Source organism: Hyaena hyaena, unplaced genomic scaffold (genome assembly GCF_003009895.1).
Source record: "Hyaena hyaena isolate Hyena2069 unplaced genomic scaffold, ASM300989v1 scaffold_446, whole genome shotgun sequence".
Lineage (NCBI taxonomy): Eukaryota > Metazoa > Chordata > Mammalia > Carnivora > Hyaenidae > Hyaena > Hyaena hyaena.
Genome location: NW_024081081.1, coordinates 1,530,319 through 1,552,213, shown reverse-complemented (window position 1 = coordinate 1,552,213; position 21,895 = coordinate 1,530,319). Strand labels below are relative to the sequence as shown.

The 21,895-nt window shown below is 51.9% G+C and overlaps 1 protein-coding gene across 3 annotated transcripts in view; it reads left to right on the top strand.

Moving 5' to 3' along the window:
* Nucleotides 1–2,970: 2,970 nt before the first annotated feature.
* The window catches only part of SFRP1 (secreted frizzled related protein 1), a 255,675-nt gene continuing 236,750 nt past the window's right edge, over nucleotides 2,971–21,895 (top strand). For 2 of the 3 annotated variants that reach the window (XM_039253402.1, XM_039253400.1), the window contains exons 1-2: nucleotides 2,971–3,838; nucleotides 9,031–9,108. In XM_039253402.1, the coding sequence (XP_039109333.1) occupies nucleotides 3,295–3,838; nucleotides 9,031–9,108 (622 nt within the window). In that variant the 5' untranslated portion in view covers nucleotides 2,971–3,294. Of the gene's footprint in view, nucleotides 3,839–4,206; nucleotides 4,781–9,030; nucleotides 9,109–21,895 lie in introns of those variants that run through there. The other variant, XM_039253401.1, reaches the window with a different exon arrangement.

Here is a 21,895-nt window from a genome sequence, read left to right as displayed (position 1 = left end):
GGGTGTCAGAGAAATCACTGATGAATGGAACAGAAGAGGAGGAAGAGGCTGAGGCTGAAAAGCAACCCCCACTTTCTCGGCTTTTTCTAGGAATGGGCAGGAAGGAGCTCTGTGTGTAAGAAAAGGCCATCAGGCAGGCCTCTGGGAGGTCCCTGTGTGGTCCTGCTTGGGCCCAACATTTGGGTTTGGGCAATGGGAAGGTAGAAGAATGCCTCCTTCAGCTGGTGTTATGAAGCAACAGGGAACACCTTTCCAATTTTCCTGTATGGGCATCTGGCAGTATGGGAAAATCAAAACTTTTTTGAGATGAAAAACACAAGTTTCAAGTTGTATTTTGCCCCTGCTCATTTAAACCGTTCAAGGAAGGGAGGTGTGCCTCCTGGCTCACAGCTCTCACATTCTAAAGCCCTGGTTTCTGGGAGCTCTGTCACATCAATAGCATGCTTAAGGAATCTCTGTCCTAGAACTTTCTCCTCTACATATACAAATGCTTGTCATTAGGGAAAGGGAGACTAGACTTTGAAGTGCAAAGTTTTGATAATATGTAAAAGGACAGAAAACTGTATGCACCTCTAAAGTACAGTTTTCAGGCTTCTATGCCTGGTGACATGTGAACTGATTGGCAGTGGGCAGTCAGTCACTCTCCAGAATCCCAGGTGCGGGTTCTGGTCTACCAGTGGTGCTGACCCCGAGTCTTTCCTTTCCAGCTGGGCCTTTGGAAGAGACAGGAGTGTACTGGGTTTAGGATTCTGGGTTCTTAGTTATACTCACACTCCCTGTCTGTCCTCAAGACAACTGTGTCCTTGGCACAGCCCAAGAGGCCTCTCTCCCAAGCAGTAAGATGGGGTGGGGGTTGGGAGTTGGGGTGATCAAAGTCCACAAGGAACAACTAGGTGCAGACTAGGTCCTCTCATGAGTGTTGACTGTGAGATTTACTCCTTGAGACCCTCCGAGACTGGTGGAATTCTACTACTGAAAGTAGTTCCTTTCCAGAATTTTCATGGTGGATAGACGCGAGGTCCCACCATTTGGGGGAAACTGTAAACATGCGTGAGAGGTCAGCGAAGCGTGCATTCAGAGGCGAGAGGATGTTATCTACAAACGCAACTCGTTCCAATGAGTGAGTAAACAGACACATTTGGTTTGGGACCTAGGGCCTGGCTGGAGGAAAGAAAAGGACCCCCTACCAAACAGCATTTTTCTCTAAATGCCCCTTGAATTGAGCCACAGTTGCCCAGGCTCCTGCAGTCTGTTCTCTGTGAGGAATGTCTTCCCCAGCTTCTTGGGCTGAGTATCACCAATTGTTTTGAGGATTAACCCTTGGCCATCCAAAGTCTCGCTCTATCTCTCTCATCTCTTTCCCTTCATTCTGACTCTCTTGCTTTGGTGCACCTTTCATGAGCCGAGAAATGACAGACAGGATGACCGTATGCAGCTGCTTTCGGTGTGCATGGCCGAATCACAGTCGCTGTATGGGCATGAGTGCTTTAAGAAAAGAGCCTTGCTTCTTCATGAGCTCTGGTAGTTGCACTTGGAACCTGTCCATCAAGAAATTAGGTCTGCAGAGTCCAAAGCAAGCTCCCCAGAGCTCTACAAACAAGCTGGCCCAGCAAGGCAGCACCTCCTACAGTGCCTGCCTTGAGCTCTGAGATCTGTGGCCCGTTTGCCACATGTGGTAGTATCACACTGCTCAGAGGTGGGGTTTCGGCATCCTCGTCCTCCCTCCATCCACACTTCGAGATACAAGTGGTGTGGAGACCTAGCGAACTTCACGAGATGTTTGCTGTTGTCACCTGTCCTGGGGGTCAGTCATTGTCACTCCCAGCTCTCCCTCAGGGTAAGGTGGAAAATATACAAAAAATTCCCAGGGGGTCTGAGGGCAGGGAGACTTCTGTTTCTTTGGGGCAAGGGGGTTTGCCTACAGAGAAGGCCTGGCTGTCTATCTACTGATACACTCTTTTGCCTTCTGCCTTAACGGGGACCCTGGGTTTTGACTTGAGGTTCCTGGGCCAGCTCTGAATGTAGCATGTGTGCCGGAGTGATGGACTTGATATTTACACAAGCCACACTGATAAGTGCACATGTGTTTTTAATGTTTTGGCTTTCTACACCACAAACATGTCAATGTGCATATGTGTGCACACAGAAGACGTGCTGTCAGGCTGGGACTTGAGTAGGTCTTTTCTTTTTTCCCCTTTCCTTTCTTTTCCTGTCCTCCCAAAGCTAACACCTTTGTGAGAATTATTTCTTCCCACCCCAAGCAGCTTTGGGACAGTTACCTACTGCCTCCGGTTTTGTCTGAGGTTGGCCAAGGTCACGTTGTCCCACCTGGAGAGGTGCTGCATTTTTAAACCAGCAAGCAGCCCCAACTACACCTTCGCCTTGGGTTTGCAGGAACCGAGCCTGGACGGCTGGGGATTTAAAAGCAAACCTCCCTTGGTTCAGCCTTCCTGAGCCCCGGTTTGCTTGAAATGATCTGCCTTTGTACTGCAGCTAGGGAGGACCAAACCGGGGAGGTGGGCTGGCTGCTTGACCGGTGGGCTGCTGCCTGAAATGAGGAAAAAGCTTATTTAAAAAATTTTTTTTTCATTAGGTCATGGATTCGCAAGTACTGTTAAGGTTCCTGGCTTTTCTTCAAGCCGACTCAAGTTGACCAGCGTTAACTGTGCTCTTGATCCAGCCCACACTGTTATCTCTCCCCCCTTCCTTTTCCTGTCCGTTTCTTCTTCTTTTCCTCTCCTTTCCCTACTTCTTGTGCTGTTTATTTATTTATTTATTTTTGGTTTTGTTTTTTAAGGGGTGTTGACCTGGGTTTAGTTCTAGTAAACCGAACCCTCTTGCAAGTGAAGCGATTGGTTAATTGCGCCGGTGACTGACGTGCTAAATGAGTGCGGCTCGCAGCAGCCGGGAGCTGATTGGCTGCGCGGGGAGACTCCGAGGGCTTTGCAACAGGAGCACCGGGCACTCGAGTCCTGCAGCCTCGGGAGTAGGTGCCGCGCGCCCGCCCGCTCGCCCGCCCGCCCGCCGGCCCGCCGCGCGTCCGGGAGCCGGGGCAGCAGCCCTCTGGCCGCCGCGCGCGCTCCCCTCCCCGCGCGAGCTCCCGCCGCGGCGCCCGCCGCAGGCCGAGGGCCGCCACCCGCCGAGCACCGGGCAGGAGCGCGCGGCCGCCGAGCCGGGCAGCGCTGGGGACGGCGCCTTTTGTCCCCGGAGGTCCCTGGAAGTTTGCGGCGGGACGCGCGCGGGGAGGCGGCCGAGGCAGCCCCGACGTCGCGGGAGCCAGCGCGCCGAGCCAGCATGGGCAGCGGGCGCGGCGCTGGGGGCCGCCGCTGGGCCGCCCCGGGCGTGCTGCTGGCGCTGGCCGCCGGGCTCCTGGCCGCGGGCTCGGCCAGCGAGTACGACTACGTGAGCTTCCAGTCGGACATCGGCTCCTACCAGAGCGGGCGCTTCTACACCAAGCCGCCGCAGTGCGTGGACATCCCGGTGGACCTGCGGCTGTGCCACAACGTAGGCTACAAGAAGATGGTGCTGCCCAACCTGCTGGAGCACGAGACCATGGCCGAGGTGAAGCAGCAGGCCAGCAGCTGGGTGCCCCTGCTCAACAAGAACTGCCACATCGGCACCCAGGTCTTCCTCTGCTCGCTCTTCGCGCCCGTCTGCCTCGACCGGCCCATCTACCCGTGCCGCTGGCTCTGCGAGGCCGTGCGCGACTCGTGCGAGCCCGTCATGCAGTTCTTCGGCTTCTACTGGCCCGAGATGCTCAAGTGTGACAAGTTTCCCGAGGGCGACGTCTGCATCGCCATGACCCCGCCCAATGCCACCGAGGCCTCCAAGCCCCAAGGTCAGGCCGCCCCCTTCCCCACGCGCGCGAGCCCCCCAACCCGGGCGGGCGGGGGACCCGGGGACCGGCCGCGGGGCAGCCGCTGCCACGCCGACCCCCTCCCCCCCTTCGGCCCCGCCGCTCCTCCCTGGAGTTCGGACGCGCTCGCTGGGGGTTGCTCTCAAGCTGTGCGAAACGAGTTTTAAAAGTCCTCTCGTCCGTCCGAGGTGTCGCTTGGCACCTCGACCGACCCAGGTGCGCGGCGGGCGTGCGGGGCAGCGGCGGCTGCGCCCCAGCCCCAGGCCAGCTCGGTGCGGTGCCCGGAGCGGCGCTGCCTGGGACCCAGGCTCGCTGCCTCCTTACCTGAGACAAAGCCTTATGCTCCGCAGGGAAGGAGAGCCCTTCTCCCTCTGGGAGGGAACCGAGTCCCCATTCGAAGTTTTTAACACCCGAGACGCGATGCCCCAGGAAGAAAGCACCCAAATCCACAGTGCAGAAAGCCCAGAAAGGCCGAGAAAATGCTAAGGCGCAGCTTCGTTTACTTTCATGGGTTCGACGAGGATTAAAAAACCCCCTAAAGCCAAACACCCCTCGCCCCCCTCCAGCTTTCCTTGGCGAGTCACGCGGCCTCGGAGCTCGGGGAAGGCTGCAGAGCTAAGCGGGCTGAGAAAAAAAGTTTAGAAACTGAGGATTTCTGTTTCTCCACCCTATTCAGGTGAACCGCTTGGGGAGGGTTGGGGGCTGCAAAGCTGCTCCTCTCACCCCTGCATACCCCCTGCTTCTCCCATTTACACAAATCTTCAGGTAATTAGAAAGATAAAAATGTAATTAGCTCATTGTTCATCTCTCCTTGGGGAGTGGGGCTCCGCAAATTGGAGACTTTCCTAACAGCCCCAGAGGGGCCCGGGCTTCCTCTCCGAACCCCTCCCGTTTAAAGGGCAGCTCTTGAGTGGGAGAGAAAAAAATCCGGGAGAGGCCAAAAAAAAAAAAAAAAAAAAAAAAAAAATCAAAATAAACGAGCAAAAAATGCAGCGCTGTGGCCTGACTTTTATAGAAGTGAATTCTTCCGAAGCGGAGTTGAGGCTGAAAGATGGGCACATAGTCTAGGATGAGGGATACCAGGGCACGTGTCCTGAGGGGTTTCTGAGGAGGGGTTTAGGGTGGGGGACCAGCTGCTTGCTGGCTTAGCCCATCTCAAAGGGATGCGGGAGGGAAAAGTGTCCTCTGAAGGGCTTACTCTTCCAGGCTAGCATGGGGAAAGGGGGCCCCAAATTTCGGATGCTCCTGGTTATTCTAGGGAGGGAGGAGACTGGTCCAAAGAGATGGACATTAGGTGGCATGGACCCCTGCTGCGTGGGAAAGGCGGCAGCCTGGCTGCAGTGACCAGGACACCTCTGCTCCCCACTTCCTGGGTGTCTGCACAGGGTTAACCTTTGGGGAAGCGCGCCCTTTGAGAGCAAGAGCCGAGCAATTACCTAGAGCAAACAAAGCACTTTGTGTTCTGCCGGTGAGGAGCCATCCCCTGCAGCCCACAGGATTTTCCTTCTCCCCTTCCTCACAGGCCCGGAGATTAGCCCAGCTCTGCCCCAGCGGCCTCTGCTCCACTCCCGGCTGCCTCTTTCTGGGACAGCCCAGGCGCATGAGATGGAGCCCGTGGGGGGAGCACTTTCAGAGGGGAAGATGGGGACTGGCTAGGTGCCTGCTTTATAAAGGGAGAAGCAAAGCCCACAAAAGGCTGGGGTGGAAGTAGGGGGATACCGAATTATTGCTGTCTTGCCTTTGACTCCTTGGCTACTGTTTTCACTGTCTGCTATCTCCTCAGTCTGGGCCTCGGTACCATGCTCCTCTCCCCTCTCCTCTACCCCAGCAGTGCCTAGGCAGTCACCCTCCCAAGGCCAGCTGCCCAACAGAGACAAGCCCTTGAGGAGCAGTCAGATGTGGGGCTCAGGGACTGGTTCTCCCCTCAATGTTTTTGGTGAGAGGCCCTGCCCAGAGAGAGCACCCACTCCTCCCCAGCGCTGCAGCCCTTCAGTGGGAGGGAGTCCCACAGGACTTCCCCCGAGGCTGCCTGGCCACTGTCAGCTGAGGTGGGTCTGGGAGGGCTGTGTGTGTGTGTGTGTGTGTGTGTGTGCGCGTGCGCGCATGTGCGCACGTGTGTGTGTGTAGGGGCAGGTTGACACAGACCAAACTACCACATGGCTAGTGGCTCCAGAATGGAACCGCTACTTCTGGGTGAGAATAAACACACATGCGCTACTTTTATTCTTTCTGTTGATTCTTTGAAATCAAAACCAAATTTTCAAAGCAACGCGGATCTCTGCATGCTGTAGGCTGTTTTCTTTTCACGTAATTGGTCATGTTTTGGGGTACTGGGCAGGCTCTTGTGGCCATGATAAACTTGACAGTGAGAGAGGAGTCAAAAGATGGTTTTCCCTCCGAAAGGCTGATGTCCCAGCTACATCCACATCTGTTACCAGAAGAGCCATAACTTCATAAACTTTCCAGGAAAGATGTTTCTAAATCTTGCACTTACATGAGACCTGTATGGTCCCAGGCCGATAAATTATTGGGCCTCCTTCCCGCTCAGGTGTCACTGATTTAAGTACTGTGAAGGAGCACATCGTTTTAGTTTTGTCGCTTAGACCTGCTGTGCATTAAACCAGCCTGGCTGTGTTAATTGCAGATTGTAGAGGTCATGCTGCCCTTGTCGCAAGAGCCTTTCTTACTTAGGGTCCTTTCTTCATGATCAAGGAGCTGGTCAGGGAAGACCTGCTGTGCTCGCGCGTGTGCACACGTGTGTGTGTGTGTGTGTGTGTGTGTGTGTGAGAGAGAGAGAGAGAGGGAGAGAGTGAGTTTGTGTGTAACTGTGTGCATGTGTTTGTGTATCGGTGTGTGCGTGTTGGTGTGTGTGTGAGAGAGAGTGAGAGAGAGAGTGAGAGAGAGTGAGAGCGAGCAAGCTGGGCGCCTGTGTGCATTGATTTTTGTGAAAGATCACTTAATCGGAATTCCAGTGTGGGACTTTCTCCTCTACTCTCCCTAAAATATTAATGAGACACAAAACCTTTCAGGTTTTGGTTCCTTTGCTTTAAATGTTATTTTAAATACACCCTCCACCAGTGATTTAGTTCTCCCTCTCGGATGGTAAGTTTTTCCTGCTGAGACAGCCTGCAGGGCCCTGAGGACACACCAGAGGGGGCGCAGATTAATATTGCATTACACATTCCTCCCTTCCCCGGATCGGGCTGCTCCAGAGTGCCGTAAGAAAAGTCGAGATGGGGGTTAGCCCTGTGGAGAGCACACAGAGCTCACCCCAAGAGCTCTTTCCACCTTGAGTGGCACTGAAGGTCAAGCATTAATTGATAGGACCGAGAAAATGTCCCTGTTGGCTTCGGAGCCCTCAGCTGCCAGTCAGATCAGGAACTCAGAGGGTCCAGAGGAGATGACAGCGGGTGTGTGTGTGTGTGTGTGTGTGTGTGTGTGTGTGTGTGTATGTGCGCGCGCACGCGCGCCAGGGCGGTGGTGTTGTGTATTCTCACAGCCCTGGCCCTGCTACTTGTTCGGTGAACATGATATTCGTAGAAATTTGCAGTGCAATAACGCCCACTTAAAAAAAATAATAATAAAACACGGAAAACTCCAAAGCACAGTTCACATTCCTGGTATAGGTCCTTCCCATGTCGCAGGACCTCCTTTCCTTGTTTTCCTCCCCATGGAAGCAAGACCCATAATGCAAAATTCTGGGTAAGTGTTTCCCTTTGTCAGAAACTCTCCCTCCAGAACCTGATTTCAAGTTCTGGCTGAAAAGCAAATTTCCAAGTTCTGGGCCAAAAGGCAGTCACAGTCTTCTGCTTGGAGTGCAGCTGTGGTTCTTACAGACCCGAGGACGTAGATGGTGTTTGGCCCTGGGTACAGAGTGAAGGTGGAGGGGTGTGGTCTCTGCAGGGCCATGAGGGGATCCTGCCTGGAAGTGGGAATGACCAGCTGCAGACCATATAAGTCCTGGGGGCAGCCCTGGCCTGGTGGGGCTGTGCAGCTCCCTCCACAGCATCTGCACTGGGGGAGGCTTCGCCCGTTTCACTGAGCCACAGGGGAACTCCCAAGCAGGAGATGTTGCCACGGAAGCCACAGAAGCCAGAGAAGCCACAGGAGAGGAGAGGGTGGTGAGGGGGAGGACCCAGGGCCTCACCTCTTACCATTTTGCCTTGGGGTGGCTTTCCTGGGCTCCGCAGCTCCAGCCGGGCTTGGCCTCTGGTGGTTGGCCAAGGTGCAGTGCCCTTAGAATTTGCAAATGCTTTCCTGGGTCGTGGGTTCGACTCCTAGAGTCTGATAGATGATGGTGGGGGTGGTGGTGATGGTGAGACGCTACCTCACCCTTCTGGGGGATTCCACTGCCCCCTTTCTGCCTGTCCTCTCACAGAGGCGCTTTACCTCCCAGGGATCCCCTCCAGCAGTATTTTGGCTCAGAGCAGGCCTCTGGCCCCGGCCTCAGAAGCCCTCCCCCTGTGCCTGGTGCCTGGCAGTGGCCCTCATGCCTGTCGCACACACACCTCCTCTTCAAAGCCCTTCACTGTGTTGTGAAAACGCCTTCAGAGGGTCCCCCGTCCACCCCCGCTCCCGGCTCTCCCATTTGGCCGCTCTTGCTAAGTCGGTCCCCAGCCCCCACCGGCCCCCCCAGCTCCCACCCGGCAGGCAGGAACTCGCACTGCAATAGCCCTTTTGGAGCGGGGTGTTCAGGGCCTGCGGCTGGACTTTGTGAGTCTGGCTGTGTTTCCTTCTTGGCTCCTAGAGAGCAGGTCAGATTGGTCTGCTGTCCTGTTGGGAGTTTGGGAATGAGAAGGGGGCAGGAGTCAGAGAGGGATATTGAAGGGAGAGGGGGGAAAGAACCAGAAACAACTGGAATAGATGTGTTTCCCAGGGACCACCACACCTCATCAGAGTTCACAGACCCAGCCCCCCCCCAGCCCTGGATAACTTTGGCTTAAATAGTTGTGCCGTATTCAACAGGTTTGCAAGAAACCGTGTCTGTTTGGCTTTAGGTCCAGGCCTTCAGGACTCTTCTCTTGGATTCTCTAGTTGCCCTTCGGAAATTCCAGAAGACCTTTCACTGCTTTCAGCCTGGCCCTGGGACCCACCTCTTCCTCAGGGGCAGCTCCTTCCAGACCCCCTAGCCCTGGAACTCACAGCTCCTTTTTCTTCCTCCTTTCCTTTCTTAGGCACAACTGTGTGTCCTCCATGTGACAACGAGTTGAAATCTGAAGCCATAATTGAACATCTCTGTGCGAGCGAGTTTGGTAAGAAAGCGCCCCTGGCTGCCTCTGGGAGGTTTGGCTTTCCCTGGTTCTTCCTGATCTGCATCCCTGGTGAACAGAGAGCCCGTTGACGCATCTTTTATGTTCTCTCCCTCCATTCGCCCCGAATGGTTGCTGTTCTGGGGCCCGTGGAAATCTAGACAGGGGAGAGGGCTGGCTAGTTTGTATCAAAGTCAAACCTGGCATCTGCCCTTCTGTGTGAGGGATCACTGGGCAACTCTTGGGGACCTTCGCTGGGAGTAGAAGGTAGACAGATGGAGGAGTCAGCGAGACGACACCACTCCTTGGATGCCTCCTGGAGGTGCACCCGGGCGGTCCTGCACACAGCTCTGTTGGCCTTCCCTCCGTCCACACTGGCTCTTTCTCCACCCACCCCTAGGTGTCAGCACCACCATGCCCACGCTCTGAAATGACTACACGGGGTGTCCTCCCGGGGAGGGGGTGTCTATCCAGGGAGGCTGTTGTCCAATGCTGAGGGCGCTCAGAAGGGCCACTATCAAGTCCTTCCTGGCACAGACAACTGACATCCCTCCAGTAGTGGGAATTCTCTTCCCTTCCTCCCAAGTCACTCTGTTGGGAGGTTAAAAGGGCTTCCAAATCAGCACCTGCAGCCCCAGGGGGAAAGGGCTGGCTGTGGCCTGGGGAGCGGATCTCAGGGGGCCTTTCAGGGATGGTTCCTTGTAGTCAGTCTCATAGGAGACCTGACACCCCGAGACTATCTTCTCTGGGAAAGGTAACTGTCAACCGCACCCACCTGGAGGGCCGACTCCTTCTATTTTATGCGGATGCTGAAAAGTGGCTCGGCTCAGGCCAGGCCCACCTTGCTGAAGGAAGGTTCAGCCTGACACTGAACAGGGCATGTCTCGAGATTCCTTAACAGGAGAAGCAGAACGGTAGGTAACGTGAGTCTTTGTCCATTCGGGGCTGCCAACGCCATGTTTTCATTAACCAAACACAATAAACGGTACGAAAGGGTCCTGTGCTGGCAAAGCGCTGGGCCTAAGTCACACAAATAGGGCCTGCACATGCAAGTTGAAGGAAATCGTATATGTGACACATACATTCTCAGGACTGTCATCATGACTGAAGACCCCAAGTGGGAGAATTCGGACCCTTTGCCGCAGAGAGCTTCCTGAGGACGGCTATGTCTGGCATGCTTTATTTCTGCCCTAGCTGTCTCTGCCTCCTTTGTTCTTGGTGGAGGAACGCAGGGCCTCTAAGATTAATCTGGTGTGCATTTTCCCGCTTGTCTTTGACTTGCAACTTTTTTCTTATTGCCATTTTATTTCTTTATTAAGTTTACTTATATATTTTGAGAGAGAGAGAGCAAGAGCGCATGTGTGCATGAGTGACAAGGAGACGGGCAGAGAGAGAGGGAGAGAGAATGCTAAGCATGTTCTGTGCTAACAGCCCGGCGTGGGGCTCTATCTCAGGAACCGTGAGATCATAATCTGAGCTGAAATCAGAGTTGAACGCTTAACCGACTGAACCACCCAGGTGCCCCTCTTTTTGCCATTTTAAATGTAGTCAGATGAAATTGTAGAGCGTGCCTACGTTGGTATGTGCAGACTCTGGTTACCCTTCCATCTACTGGTAGTGACATTTGCTTCTTGATGCTCACCTCCTTGCTTCATCAGGGGGTGGTGAAAGCCCAGGGTATCATGATATGTCTCCTGCTATAGCATCTGTGGGTGCAGAGCCCCACACTGCATTAGCAACAAGCTTTTCTTCCACAAATGGGGCTGAGATTCCTTCCCTAAGATGCACTTGGACATAGAGGAAAACTCTCTCAGAAACCCTGACGAGAAGCCTTTGGCTGCATGGCTGGGGCAGAAGGAATCTGTTAAGATATGGCTGTGATCCCAAGGAATCCTTACAAGGGATACCCAAGGGGCCACATTTTGATTTCACTAATCCTCTTCAGATACTGTAAATCAGCACGCTCCCTTTTAGAAGTTGGCCCCCTGATATTCTAACAAATCGAGGGAACCGTATTAGAGTAAGCTCTGAAAGGTAATATATTAGATGATGTTTTGTGCTCAGTGATTTCTATCAGGCTCACCTCCTGAGGGAAGAGTGATGGCAAATTCTGGAACTCTGTGTGTACAGGCGATTGGCTGACTATGCCTTCCTATTCCAGAACTCAAATTCAATGTATCTGAACCTTCATTGATTCCTGTGTCCCTTTTTTCAACGTTTCTTGAGAGCAAAGCACTGTGCTAGATACTGTACTCAAAAATACTTATCTAGAATAAATTAGAATTTAATTAAACACTTTTTCTTAAAACACTAGTCAGTGATTTTTCTAGAGAATCATGGAGTCATGACCTAACTCAACAACTGAGGAGCGGGCCGTGGGAACTCAAGGCTAAGTTAATGTTAAGGAGGTGTGAGAAGAGAACCCATGTCTTCATGCTCAGATTCTCTGTCTAGAACTTACCAACCTGAACTTGTCGTCAGGTCTCCTCCCTCCATTTCCACTTGCTCACCATAATTCTGGTGATTAGGGGCTTTGTGGCAACTAGTTAAACTAGAGATATTCTTTTTTTTAAAATGTTTTTTATTTATTTCTGAGAGAGAGAGAGACAGCCTGAGCAGGGGAGGGTCAGAGGGAGAGGGAGATACAGAATCCAAAGCAGGCTCCAGGCTCCGAGCTAGCCATCAGTGCAGAGCCCGATGCGGGGCTTGAACCCGCGAACCGTGAGATTATGACCTGAGCTGAAGTCGGACGCTCTACTGACTGAGCCACCCAGACTCCCCTAGAGACATTCTTTAGGGGCTGAAGAGATGAGCTTTGGAAAGGAATTTGAATGTGGAAGGTTGACCTCACGGTATAGGGCAGGGGTCTTGAGGGTGTCACGTACCCATCTGGGGATGGACATCCTTTTCCCCTGTGTAGTTGCTGCCTGCTGAGTCAGCAAGTCACCTGCTTACTGCTTATGGGAGGGAGGGAGGACAGATCTTATTTTAATAACCAATCAGGTCTTGGCAGATCGGAGCGATTCTTTGTTTGGGACCGTTCCTCCCACCCTGCGACTATTTTCTTCTTGGGTTCAGAGAATTTTTGAGGTCTTCCTGGACCCTACAGGTCATCGTATCATGTCCACTTGTTTCATAAATAAGGAATTTGACTTTGCCACCTGGAGTTCTTTTACTCTCTGTCATGCTGCCTTCCTCATTTAGGAGAAGAACGGCCGTTGGGCTTTGCCCTGGAGGCCTTTATCCCTTCAGCATGGTGGGTACTGTGTATGCCAAGGTTCTTTGAACTGGATGCAGGAGAGATTTTTTGCGTTTTTTGTTTGTTTGTTTGTTTGTTTTTTGTTGTTGTTTGTAATTTTCTTCTAAGGCAATAAATAGGATCTTTTTTTCCCCCTCACTCTGCAGGAGCTGAGCTTAGCTCTGCCCTTCTCAGCATCCTGGAAAATGCAGCCTTGTTGAGAAACTTGTTTCTTAGCTCAGTTCATTTCAAGTAAGTGAGGCAGTCAGCCACGCTGATGGGATTCAGTTAGGAAACAAAGAAATTCAGCAATGCAAGCTGACACACAACAGAGAAGAAAAAGAATGTTTTACTCCCTACGCCAGGGATCAAACTTTGCATTAAGTGGCCCTGACATCCCTGGCGGGAAGGCATCAGGTTGTTGGAAGGCTCTCTGTGAGCTCTAGGAATAAGGGGGTGCGTTCCTTCTGGGTCAGCACACACACTCGCCCTCCTGCCAATGCGTCCTCAGACTCCTGCGGGCTCCGGGGAGCTGGGCGTGCACAACCTGTCACCTCTTTCCCAGGCAGTGCGTTTTTAAATCCCTGGCAGGTCTGCTTGGCCGCTAGTCTCTCCACTGTACCCCCTCAGTTCAGAGCGCATTTTTCCCCCCAACAGGGAAAAGCATCAGCAGAAACACCCGTGTGCCGGTACTCAGGAATGCAGCTGGAGCAGCCTGGATCAAGTACCAGATGTGGAAAAGCCAAAAGTTAGATGGTGCAGAGTCCCTGAATTCAACATGGTGGCCAGCCTGCCGGCCGCGCTTAAATTAGGACTTGCCGCTCTGCCTTTTGTTCTCTCTGCTTTTCCTGCTATGTGACAAGGGGGTGCCACTCCTTTCTCTTAAACAGGCCAAAACAGTATTTGCAAGCGGCCACACCAGCAACCCTGCTGGTAACAACTCGGTGCCCCTAGTCATCTCTCCTTCACGCTAGCTTATCCCAGGGGTGTGGGGGTCTGATTTATAATTGCTGTGGGGTTCGGACCCCGCCTCTAGCCAGTCTCTTTAGCTTCTCCGGTATCTGTAAACACCCTTAAGCTCTCTGATAGAAACGTGTGTGGTGCTGTACTTTTGCTAAGATAGTTCGGACCTTCCTCCTGGACTGTCTTCTCCAGTTTTTTGAGCTTGAGAGTTCAGGTGGCAGCGTCCTCTGCCCTGGTATTTTCTTGCTGTGGAAAAAAGATTTCTTTGCCCCCAGAAATTTTCCTTACCTTCTGGAAGGCTTTTTCCCCCTATTTATATGTTTCCTCATAAAGAGTAAAACCATACTGTGTAACACCAAAAGGAGTCAAATAGGAAAGAAAAGAAATCAGCTCTCACTGTTAGCGTTTGGGAGTATTTCCCAGGAAAGAAATATTTTCAGAGGTTCCTGAACCTTCACTAATTTGTTCTCACTCTGCCTTGCTCTTCTTTCAAGGTGTCTTGGCTGCGTTGCTGTTTGGAGGCCTCAGTGTTGGACTCCACAGGGCAATTTGATCTCTTGCACAAAGTTCAGCCTTTCCAAACTAAACCTTGGGTTTCCTCCCGCAGGTGAGGAACGTGCGCTGCCAATATGGTCATTACAACATCTGTAAGCTGCTTGAGAGCAGGGTCTGTGTCCTGGACCCTGTTTTACCTAATGTAAGATGCCCACTAATTATGAGACGCACTATTCGTTTGTATCAAACTGACAAAGGAAACATACCTCATGTTAAACTGGGAAGATAATCCGTGTATTCGAATGAACAAAACAAGGCCTCTTTGTACTTAAATAGTTCCTGGGACAGTGTCTTCTTCTCCCTGGTCGGCATGAGATGCAAGTTTGTCAGATGAGTATTTGAATGACAGAATGGTAGGTATAATGGAAACTGGGCTCCCTTTTTTTTTTTTTTGTAAAAGGAGAAGCTTCCTTTCCAAGTGACTGTGTATAACATGTTTATTAATTTCAAAAAAAGCTACTCGCCCCGTTTTAGGTGAGTGAGTGTATATGCGTGTGTGTAAAACAAAACAAAACAAAACACATTCAGAAATCTAGTTCGGTCAAAGTAAAATTAAATAGATGTGCGGAAGGGCACTGCTACCCGGCGTGCAGTCAGCAGGCTGAAAACAACTAGTTTTTAGTGTCATTGAAGATCTCTAAAATGTATATCCCAGCTACAAATCTGTAACTATTTGGAAGGGATTGTTAAGGCATCTCGTGTGTGGGAAAACGGCTCGGTGCTTTAAGTGCATGGGAAGCGTCGCTCACAGCCTTGCAGCCTGTGTCCCACACGAAGTAGCCTTTCAGGCATGGAGGTGTGCCATCCAGAGCAGAGGCCGTGGCCGAACCAGAAGCCTTGAAGCCTTCGGTTGGCTGGGCCAGTGGTGATATCACTTCCCTGCTCACCCAAGGCCTCAGATTGGAGACTCTCTGAGCAGGCCCCAGACATGGGGTCCTGGTCAGAGAATCAGGCCCTGGGCAGTTTGGGCTGAGGTCACACGGGTTCGGAAGCCACTTCCAGGGCACCATAGGGAGAAGGTGGGAAAGAGCCACATTTCCCCTTCCGGTGAGCCTAGTGCTCCCAGTCTCCATCCCTAAGTCTCTCTTGGCTACAATGGCAGGAAGATACTTGATAAAGCAAATTTCAGTTGGAATCACTCTTCTTTAGTGTATTTGAACCTAAGAAAGTATACTAAAGTATGACAAAGGACACAGAAAGCGAGGGTCTGTGGATGGGGCACAGCGCTCCCTGGAGCTGAGTTTAGCCCTTCCGGTGCCAGTGTATGCATTCCTACAACACTGGTCAAATCCCTTAACCTCTCTAGGCCTCAGTTTCCCCTCTAGTTCATAGACCCAGGCATAGGTTTTGGTGAGCAGATGAGGCTGCCTGTCAGGAACCCAGCGCTGGCACACAGGCTGGTCTCACTGAACGTTCATTGTGGTGTGCCTTCCAGGGACAGAAGTAGCCCAGTGACCTGTCCCGGGCAGACGAGGGAGGCCCTTGTGACTCTCCCCAGAGAAACGAGAGGTGCATCTTCGAAGCCCTCTATCCTCCACTCTCAGCATATTTATTGGACTCTTTCCCACTCCCAATTCTGTTTTCAGCCCTGACCCCTCCTTGCATCATATTGAGTGATTGCTTTTCTTTGTCCTAAAACTGATTCCCCTGTGGGCACGACTGGTTCAGGATTGGCTGACACAGGACTTCCCCTCCTTGTGGTTAAGTCCAGGTCCGGTTGGGTTACTCCTTGGGACAGTCAGTTGCCAAATGGTGTGGATGGATGTCCTGTGAGGTACTCTCCTACTGGTGATTCTCTGGTTGAGTGGCTCTGCCCCATTCCTTAAAATTCCTTTATCTTTTTAAATTCGCCAGCTCTTTAGGTGTGCCGTTCAGTGGCATTGAGTACATGCCTGGTGTTGTATAGCCTTCACCACCGTCCACCTTAGGATATGTTTCATCCTTCCAAACTGAAGCTCTGTCCCCACTAAACACGAGCTCCTCCCTTCCCACTCTTCCCAGCCCCCTGAAACCACCATCTAATCTCTGTCTCTATGAATTTGACCTTTCTGGGTACTTCATATAAGTAGAATCCTACAACATTTGTCCTTTTGTGTCTGGCTTGCTTGACCTAGCAAAATGTCCCCCTTATCATTTGATACATGCATAAACTGTCATGGAGACGGGGAGCCAGGAGAAGGCCTGACCCTTAACTTCACCTCTGTTCTGTGAAGCTTTCCTGGGCGTGGGTGGAGAAAGGTGGAGGGGAAGGGCTGAGATAACATAAGGGGGCTGTTCACAGCCTGCACGTGTGGCCCATTTCTTTGGGTGCTGCGTCGCTCCTTCGTATCCCTTCGTCATTCTAAAGATAAGCAGAGCTGGATGGAACCTCAGAGATCAGCCGGTCCAGGGCTCCTCTTACGGACTGAGAAAAATAAGACTCAGATAAAGGAGTTAGTCATTTGATTGCCCAAGGCTGCTCTGCTTGGCATCCGTTACAGTTTCCATTCCCACCAGCACTTACCTGGGCAGCCAGTCCAGACTTCATACCCTTCCTCCTTCACATACTCCCATCCTGCTGGGAGTGCTGGGGAAGCTCCCTCGGAGGGGGGCCTAGGGTGCTCCTTCACTGCTCTCAGCGCTTGTGGATATAAATGGACTGATATGTGTGCCTGCCCCACGGAAAGAGCTCAGCAGTCATTGCTGTCTTTCTTTGTGGAGAAGCAGGTAGTACAGTAGAAAGAGCATAGGCTTTGGGCCAGACAGACTTGGATTAAGTCCCAACCCTATAAACTGAGCAGCCACGAGAAAGTCTCTTAACCTCCCTGAATGTGTCTCCTCACTTGCGAAACGTGAGTGGTGACTCCTGTGTTACTATGTTGTAGGGAGAATTGAATCAGTCAAGTGTGTGGCGTTCCTGGAACATGGCCGCTGCTCAATCCGTAATAATTATGATCTCTTCTTATTGGAAAGAATTATTTCAGGATGGAAATTAGCCTAGGTAGAAGGATTCTGGCACGAATGAAATCAGCTTGTTTGGCAAAAGATGTTTTAGGAAATGGAATGGAATATTCTGGTTAATTCTCTGGTGAACAGAGGAGTCAACTGAAGAAGCCTTTTAAGAAGCCCATTTGGAAAAACTTTAAAAAGCTTTGTGTAGCTTCAAGGTGCTAGAGTTAACCCAACCCAACCCAACCCAACCCCCAAACAACCCTGCGTGTACTAGAAGTTAGATCTGGTTTTCAGTCTGATGATACCCTTGAGGCACCATCAGAGTGGAAGTCCCTGGAAACTTGTGACGGCAGAACTCATGGAACTTGGGCTGACTGTATACAGCTCCAGAGCGTATTTCGTGTGTGTGTGTGTGTGTGTGTGTGTGTGTGTGTGTGTGTGTGTGATTTTTAGAAATCCTATTCCTGATGTGAGTTTTTCTATTCATACTTTGTTGGGTTCTGGTTAGGAAAGGTGTTAAAGCCCTTGTGTATTGTGCTGCCCTCCGCCCTTTTCTTTTTCTTAGGCTGTGTCCCCAAAACAGCCGTTGCTGCTTCGCCTTGTGATATTGGTGAGATGTACCCCCTCCAGCCAAGAAAAACAGGCTGTGTTCAGAGAAGCGAGTGAGCATTTCAATATTGGTGAATTCTGTCCAGTTTTGCAGAAATGAGCCAGGAGCTCCAATCTGTTTTTTTTTTTTAAAGGAGAACAAATGGCCAAAGAAATGTCAGGCCCTTGCCCTGCCCTAGCCTGCTTCGAGCAGCCAATTAAACATGCATTAGCTTTGGAAGGCTTCTCAAAGGCCTATAGATTACGTTTGAAATCTTTGTTTAGTCTTTCAGGAACACTGTCACACGGATGATTTATCAAAGAAAGTTGTTTATCTGGCAGTAAAATAAACTCTGGGCCTGTTCAGACGAAAATTTCCCGTGAATTTCTACCAAGGTAAACACTGGTAACGGGCAGGTTGCAAATTCCGTGTGAAAGCCAGACACATACAATAAATATTTGAGCTATAGCTTTGCTGTGTAAGAGGCCCAGCCTGTCACCGGCACTGTCACCCCCGCCGTGGCCCTGAGGACCTGGAGTAGGGACTGGCAGGGCCCGTGCGTGGGCCTCCCTGGCTGGAGTGCCACTTAGCACTGGCACTGGGGGCTTCCTGGCTCAGAGGGGGCAACCTCAGGACGGCTTCCGTCAGCGCCACACAGACAGCCTGTGACATGTTACGAGGGAGGTGCACCTGAAGCGGGCAGCTTAGGTTTCTTGGAAAAGAGGCATTTGTTGGACCAAATTGGCAGAGGGCGGGGCCCTGTTGAATGATTTGGGAGCCGGGGCCAGGACGCGGGGGCCAGGGGGTGGAATCTCCTTGTGAATTCTGCCGAGCTTGGACTGTAGTGGCAAAAAGTGCTGCGGACGTGTCCCCCGGGCCTCTGGCTTTGCTCACTGCTGAGAGATCCGTCTGGAATAGCGGGGCCAGATGTGGCTCTGGAGGTGCCACGGTAGTAAGTGCCCATGGCATGTTTGAGTGAAGGGCTGAGCGAACAAGCGAATGGCAGTGAAAAGAAAGGAGATGAAATAAAGCCTTCTAAGCCTTTCAGAGGAAGCTATTGTGGTAATTGTTTATAGCGGCTTTTCAGGGAGGGACTACTGAATGATAAACAGCTCGGTCTCTGAAGATCCTGGTCCCGGAGTCTGGAGCTTCTAGATCACCCTGGCCTTGGGCCTTACTGCAGGACCGCATTTACAGGTGTTCCTAGGCACCTCCTGTGACTTAGGTCCTTCTCATTCTAACTCCCTTGGTAAGTCAGGGAGACGAAGCAAGGACCCAGGAGAAGAGGTGACACTTGTGTGATTTGCAAGAGTGTTTCAGGTTGAGGTCTGAGCTCACGTGCAGAGAGAGCATCCACGCTCTCTTTTTAAAGAGAGTTAAGTCTTGAGCGTGAGTGGTGTTGGGCTTTCCTGGCAGAAGGGGCGGTGTGTGTGTGTGTGTGTGTGTGTGTGTGTGTGTGTGTGTGTAGGGCCGGCTCTCTGAGGATCAGTGTGCAGGTGGAAGATGCATACTAGCTGGCAGATATTTAGGGGAATAGAGGAGTATTTCTTCAGGGCAGGAATTAAGGGAAGGCGTTTATAAATTCTAAAAGGATGTCTGTGAGTTGTAAAGAGATGCCAAAGTAGTGCTTTGGCGGTAGGGAAAAATGAGGAACCTGCTTCCCCACACTGTGTTCTCACTCACTGAGGCAGGATCAGGAAGGCGGCTTTCTCTGGCTCTCCCTCGCCAGAAAGAGTGTTCATCGGCGTGTTCCCCCAGACGGCTCCCTCTGGAAGAACCTCAGAGGTCTTTGTGAGCCCTTTGAAAATCACTTCACACTGGTGTGTCTTCCACAACAGATCCATTCAGCTTCTGGGAATGGCTTTACAGCAGAAGGAACCCTTTAGCTCTGTGTCTGTGGAGGGAGCACTTTAACCCGCAGAGACAGCTGGCACCTGGAGGGTGAGCACCCCCAGCCCGCCACGCTTACCTCCTGGCCCCAGGGACTTGCCTGTACTCCTTCAGTCTTAGCTTTGAGCCAAGGACCTGTTTTTTTGTCCTCAGCAAATATAGGAATCTGGTCAATGAGGCAGGCCCTTGGCCATGCTCACTTGTCTGTGTTCTCTGGGAACTTCAGATGCTCTCCCGCGTCGTTTCAACTCTCAGGCCTGAGGAGGGAGGGTCTTCTGTGGGGGCTGGAAAAATTCAGGGAACTTTACGAGAGGAGATGAGTATTCTGACCTCAGACAAGAGTAATGGAGAAAGTAAAGACAGGGATTCCTGGTGTCAGAAGACAAGGGCCGGGAAAGGAGTCAAGACCCCAGACAACTTGTAATTCTTAAAATGACAGAACCTAATTCAGGTAATCAAATATGGGTAGAGAATATCATTTCTCAGCTCTAGCAACTAAGTCGGCATCCTGTGTTAGAGCTTAGCCCTGGCCGGAGACTTGGGCACGCAAAGGCTTAGCTGAGGTGCGATGGAAGGAGTTGGCTTTTGGGACGCCTGTGTACCCCGCTGGGAGGGTGGGGGGTCCCTGGCACTGGGCCTGCTCCTCAGGGAGCTGCAGTTAGAATGAGCTGGTGTGTTATGGTGATTACTCATTCAGTGTGGCCATGGGCCCATGGCACCCCCTCCCCCCCAACTCCCCAGGCGGGGCTCAGCTACAGAAGGAAAGGAGGTCAGTCATTAAGTATTGCTGTGTGCCGTGGGGAAGGTGCTGAGACATGGAGGCGAGGCAGCTGACCTGACGAGGGCAGCCTCTCGTAAGCATGACTCTTCCGCCCAGAGGGAGCAGGGCTAACTGGAAAGGGGCCCACTTTTCTAAGATGCAGGGGCACAAAGGGGCTTGGATGCCTGCAATGCTCAGCATCCAGGAGCTCAGGTTACAGCTTCGTTACTCTTAACCTTCTTCATTTAGAAACAGGTATATGGTGTGTGGGTGTGTATGTGTTTCTTTTGCAAATCAGACTATCTGCAGAAGGTATGCACTCTTGCACAGATTACATGCAACACACACTGGTTGAGCCTCTAGTGAGTACATGGCCTTGCTATTGCTTTGTACTGCGTATGCTGACTTTGGGATTCACGCCCAGGGAGATTCCAGTGGGCACACACAAGTGTTTGTATCCTTTCTTCGCAGGGCTTGGGAAGAAGGGAGTCCCATAGTCAAAGCCAGAGAGACTGCCTCTTCCTCCCCACAGGTTTTCTGAACTCTGAGGTGAGCCCTTGGCAAGGAAGGTAAAACCCTAGCTGGCCAGAAGGGAGCTCATCGCTGTGCAGATAAGTACAAGCAAGGGGAGATTTGTAGTGGGCCCAATTCTGTCCCGTGGTGCCTTTTACACTGGATTCTAAGGGAGAAGCCATGCATAGAGCCACCAGAGGAGGTGAGAGCAACCAATTTCTCCTGCCTCTATCTGACTGAATAGGAGCGGGTGAGTTTTGGAGGTGGAGTGGGGGGTAGATCTGTGGAAAGGCTCATGGGAGACTGGGACACCTCACCCCCCCCATTCCTGGTGCCATGTTGAAGCCAAAGCTTCAAGTTCACCATGGGCTTCCTGAAGGTGCTTCTGTTCTGCCTCCCAGGCCTGGCACTGAGCACTTTGGTGCTACTTCATATGCTATTTCCTGCCTTTGAGGTGCCTCGGTGAACTAATGGCATGTTAGTGTTAGAGATTTAATAAATGTCTGTTTTCAGGGGGTATCACATGTCTGCCTTGGCACTGGTTAGTGCACGTGAGAATGGTTGGGCAGGATGGTTGGGATGTCGTGGCTGTCCTCAGAGGGCTTACCATCTGAGGGGACATGGAGGGAAACCCAGAGACACATAATGCCGTGTCATCATATGCTGAAGTTCCTGTAATAGTTAGGGGGCTGTGGGAGCATGGAAGGGGACAGTTCTTCCTGGGGAGGCGTCAGAGGAAGCTCCAGAGAGGAGATACCTTGTGTTGTCCTCCAAGGAATTGGTAGGAGTTTGTCAGGCTGAAGAGATGGGCGTAAGAAGAACATTCTATGTGGAGGCCCAGGGGAGATCCAGACATGGAGGTATGACATTATCTGTATATTGGGAAGCGGTGAGTCTTTTTGCAGTTAGCTTATAAGGTAGGTGGAGGCAAACATTTCGAAATGAGATTGACAAAACAGGCAAGGGTCAGTTTGTGAAGGGCCTTGAATGCCATGCTAAAGAATGGAACCTTTGTCTTATTGGCAATGGAGAGGCATCAGGAGCCCATTTAAAAATGTTTTTACTCACATCTTAAAAGAAGACCTTGGGTAGGGAAGGGGACCAGAAAGAGAAGGTACTCAGTAATCCAAAGCAGTATGTGCAAATGGCAGAACTTCAGGCATCAGCGAGTGAGATATTTTGGATAGGGGGTCTGTGGGCAAGGGTGAGGAGGGGTGAGAGAGGAGGCCCTCAAGTCACCTCTTTTAAGGGAGGGCTCAGGGCCTGGGCCAGCTCTGGGCCACCACTTGAAGGAGCCCCCCAGAGGCCGGCCTGATGAGGTCAGCACGCATCCCTGGCGGCCAGGGAAGGG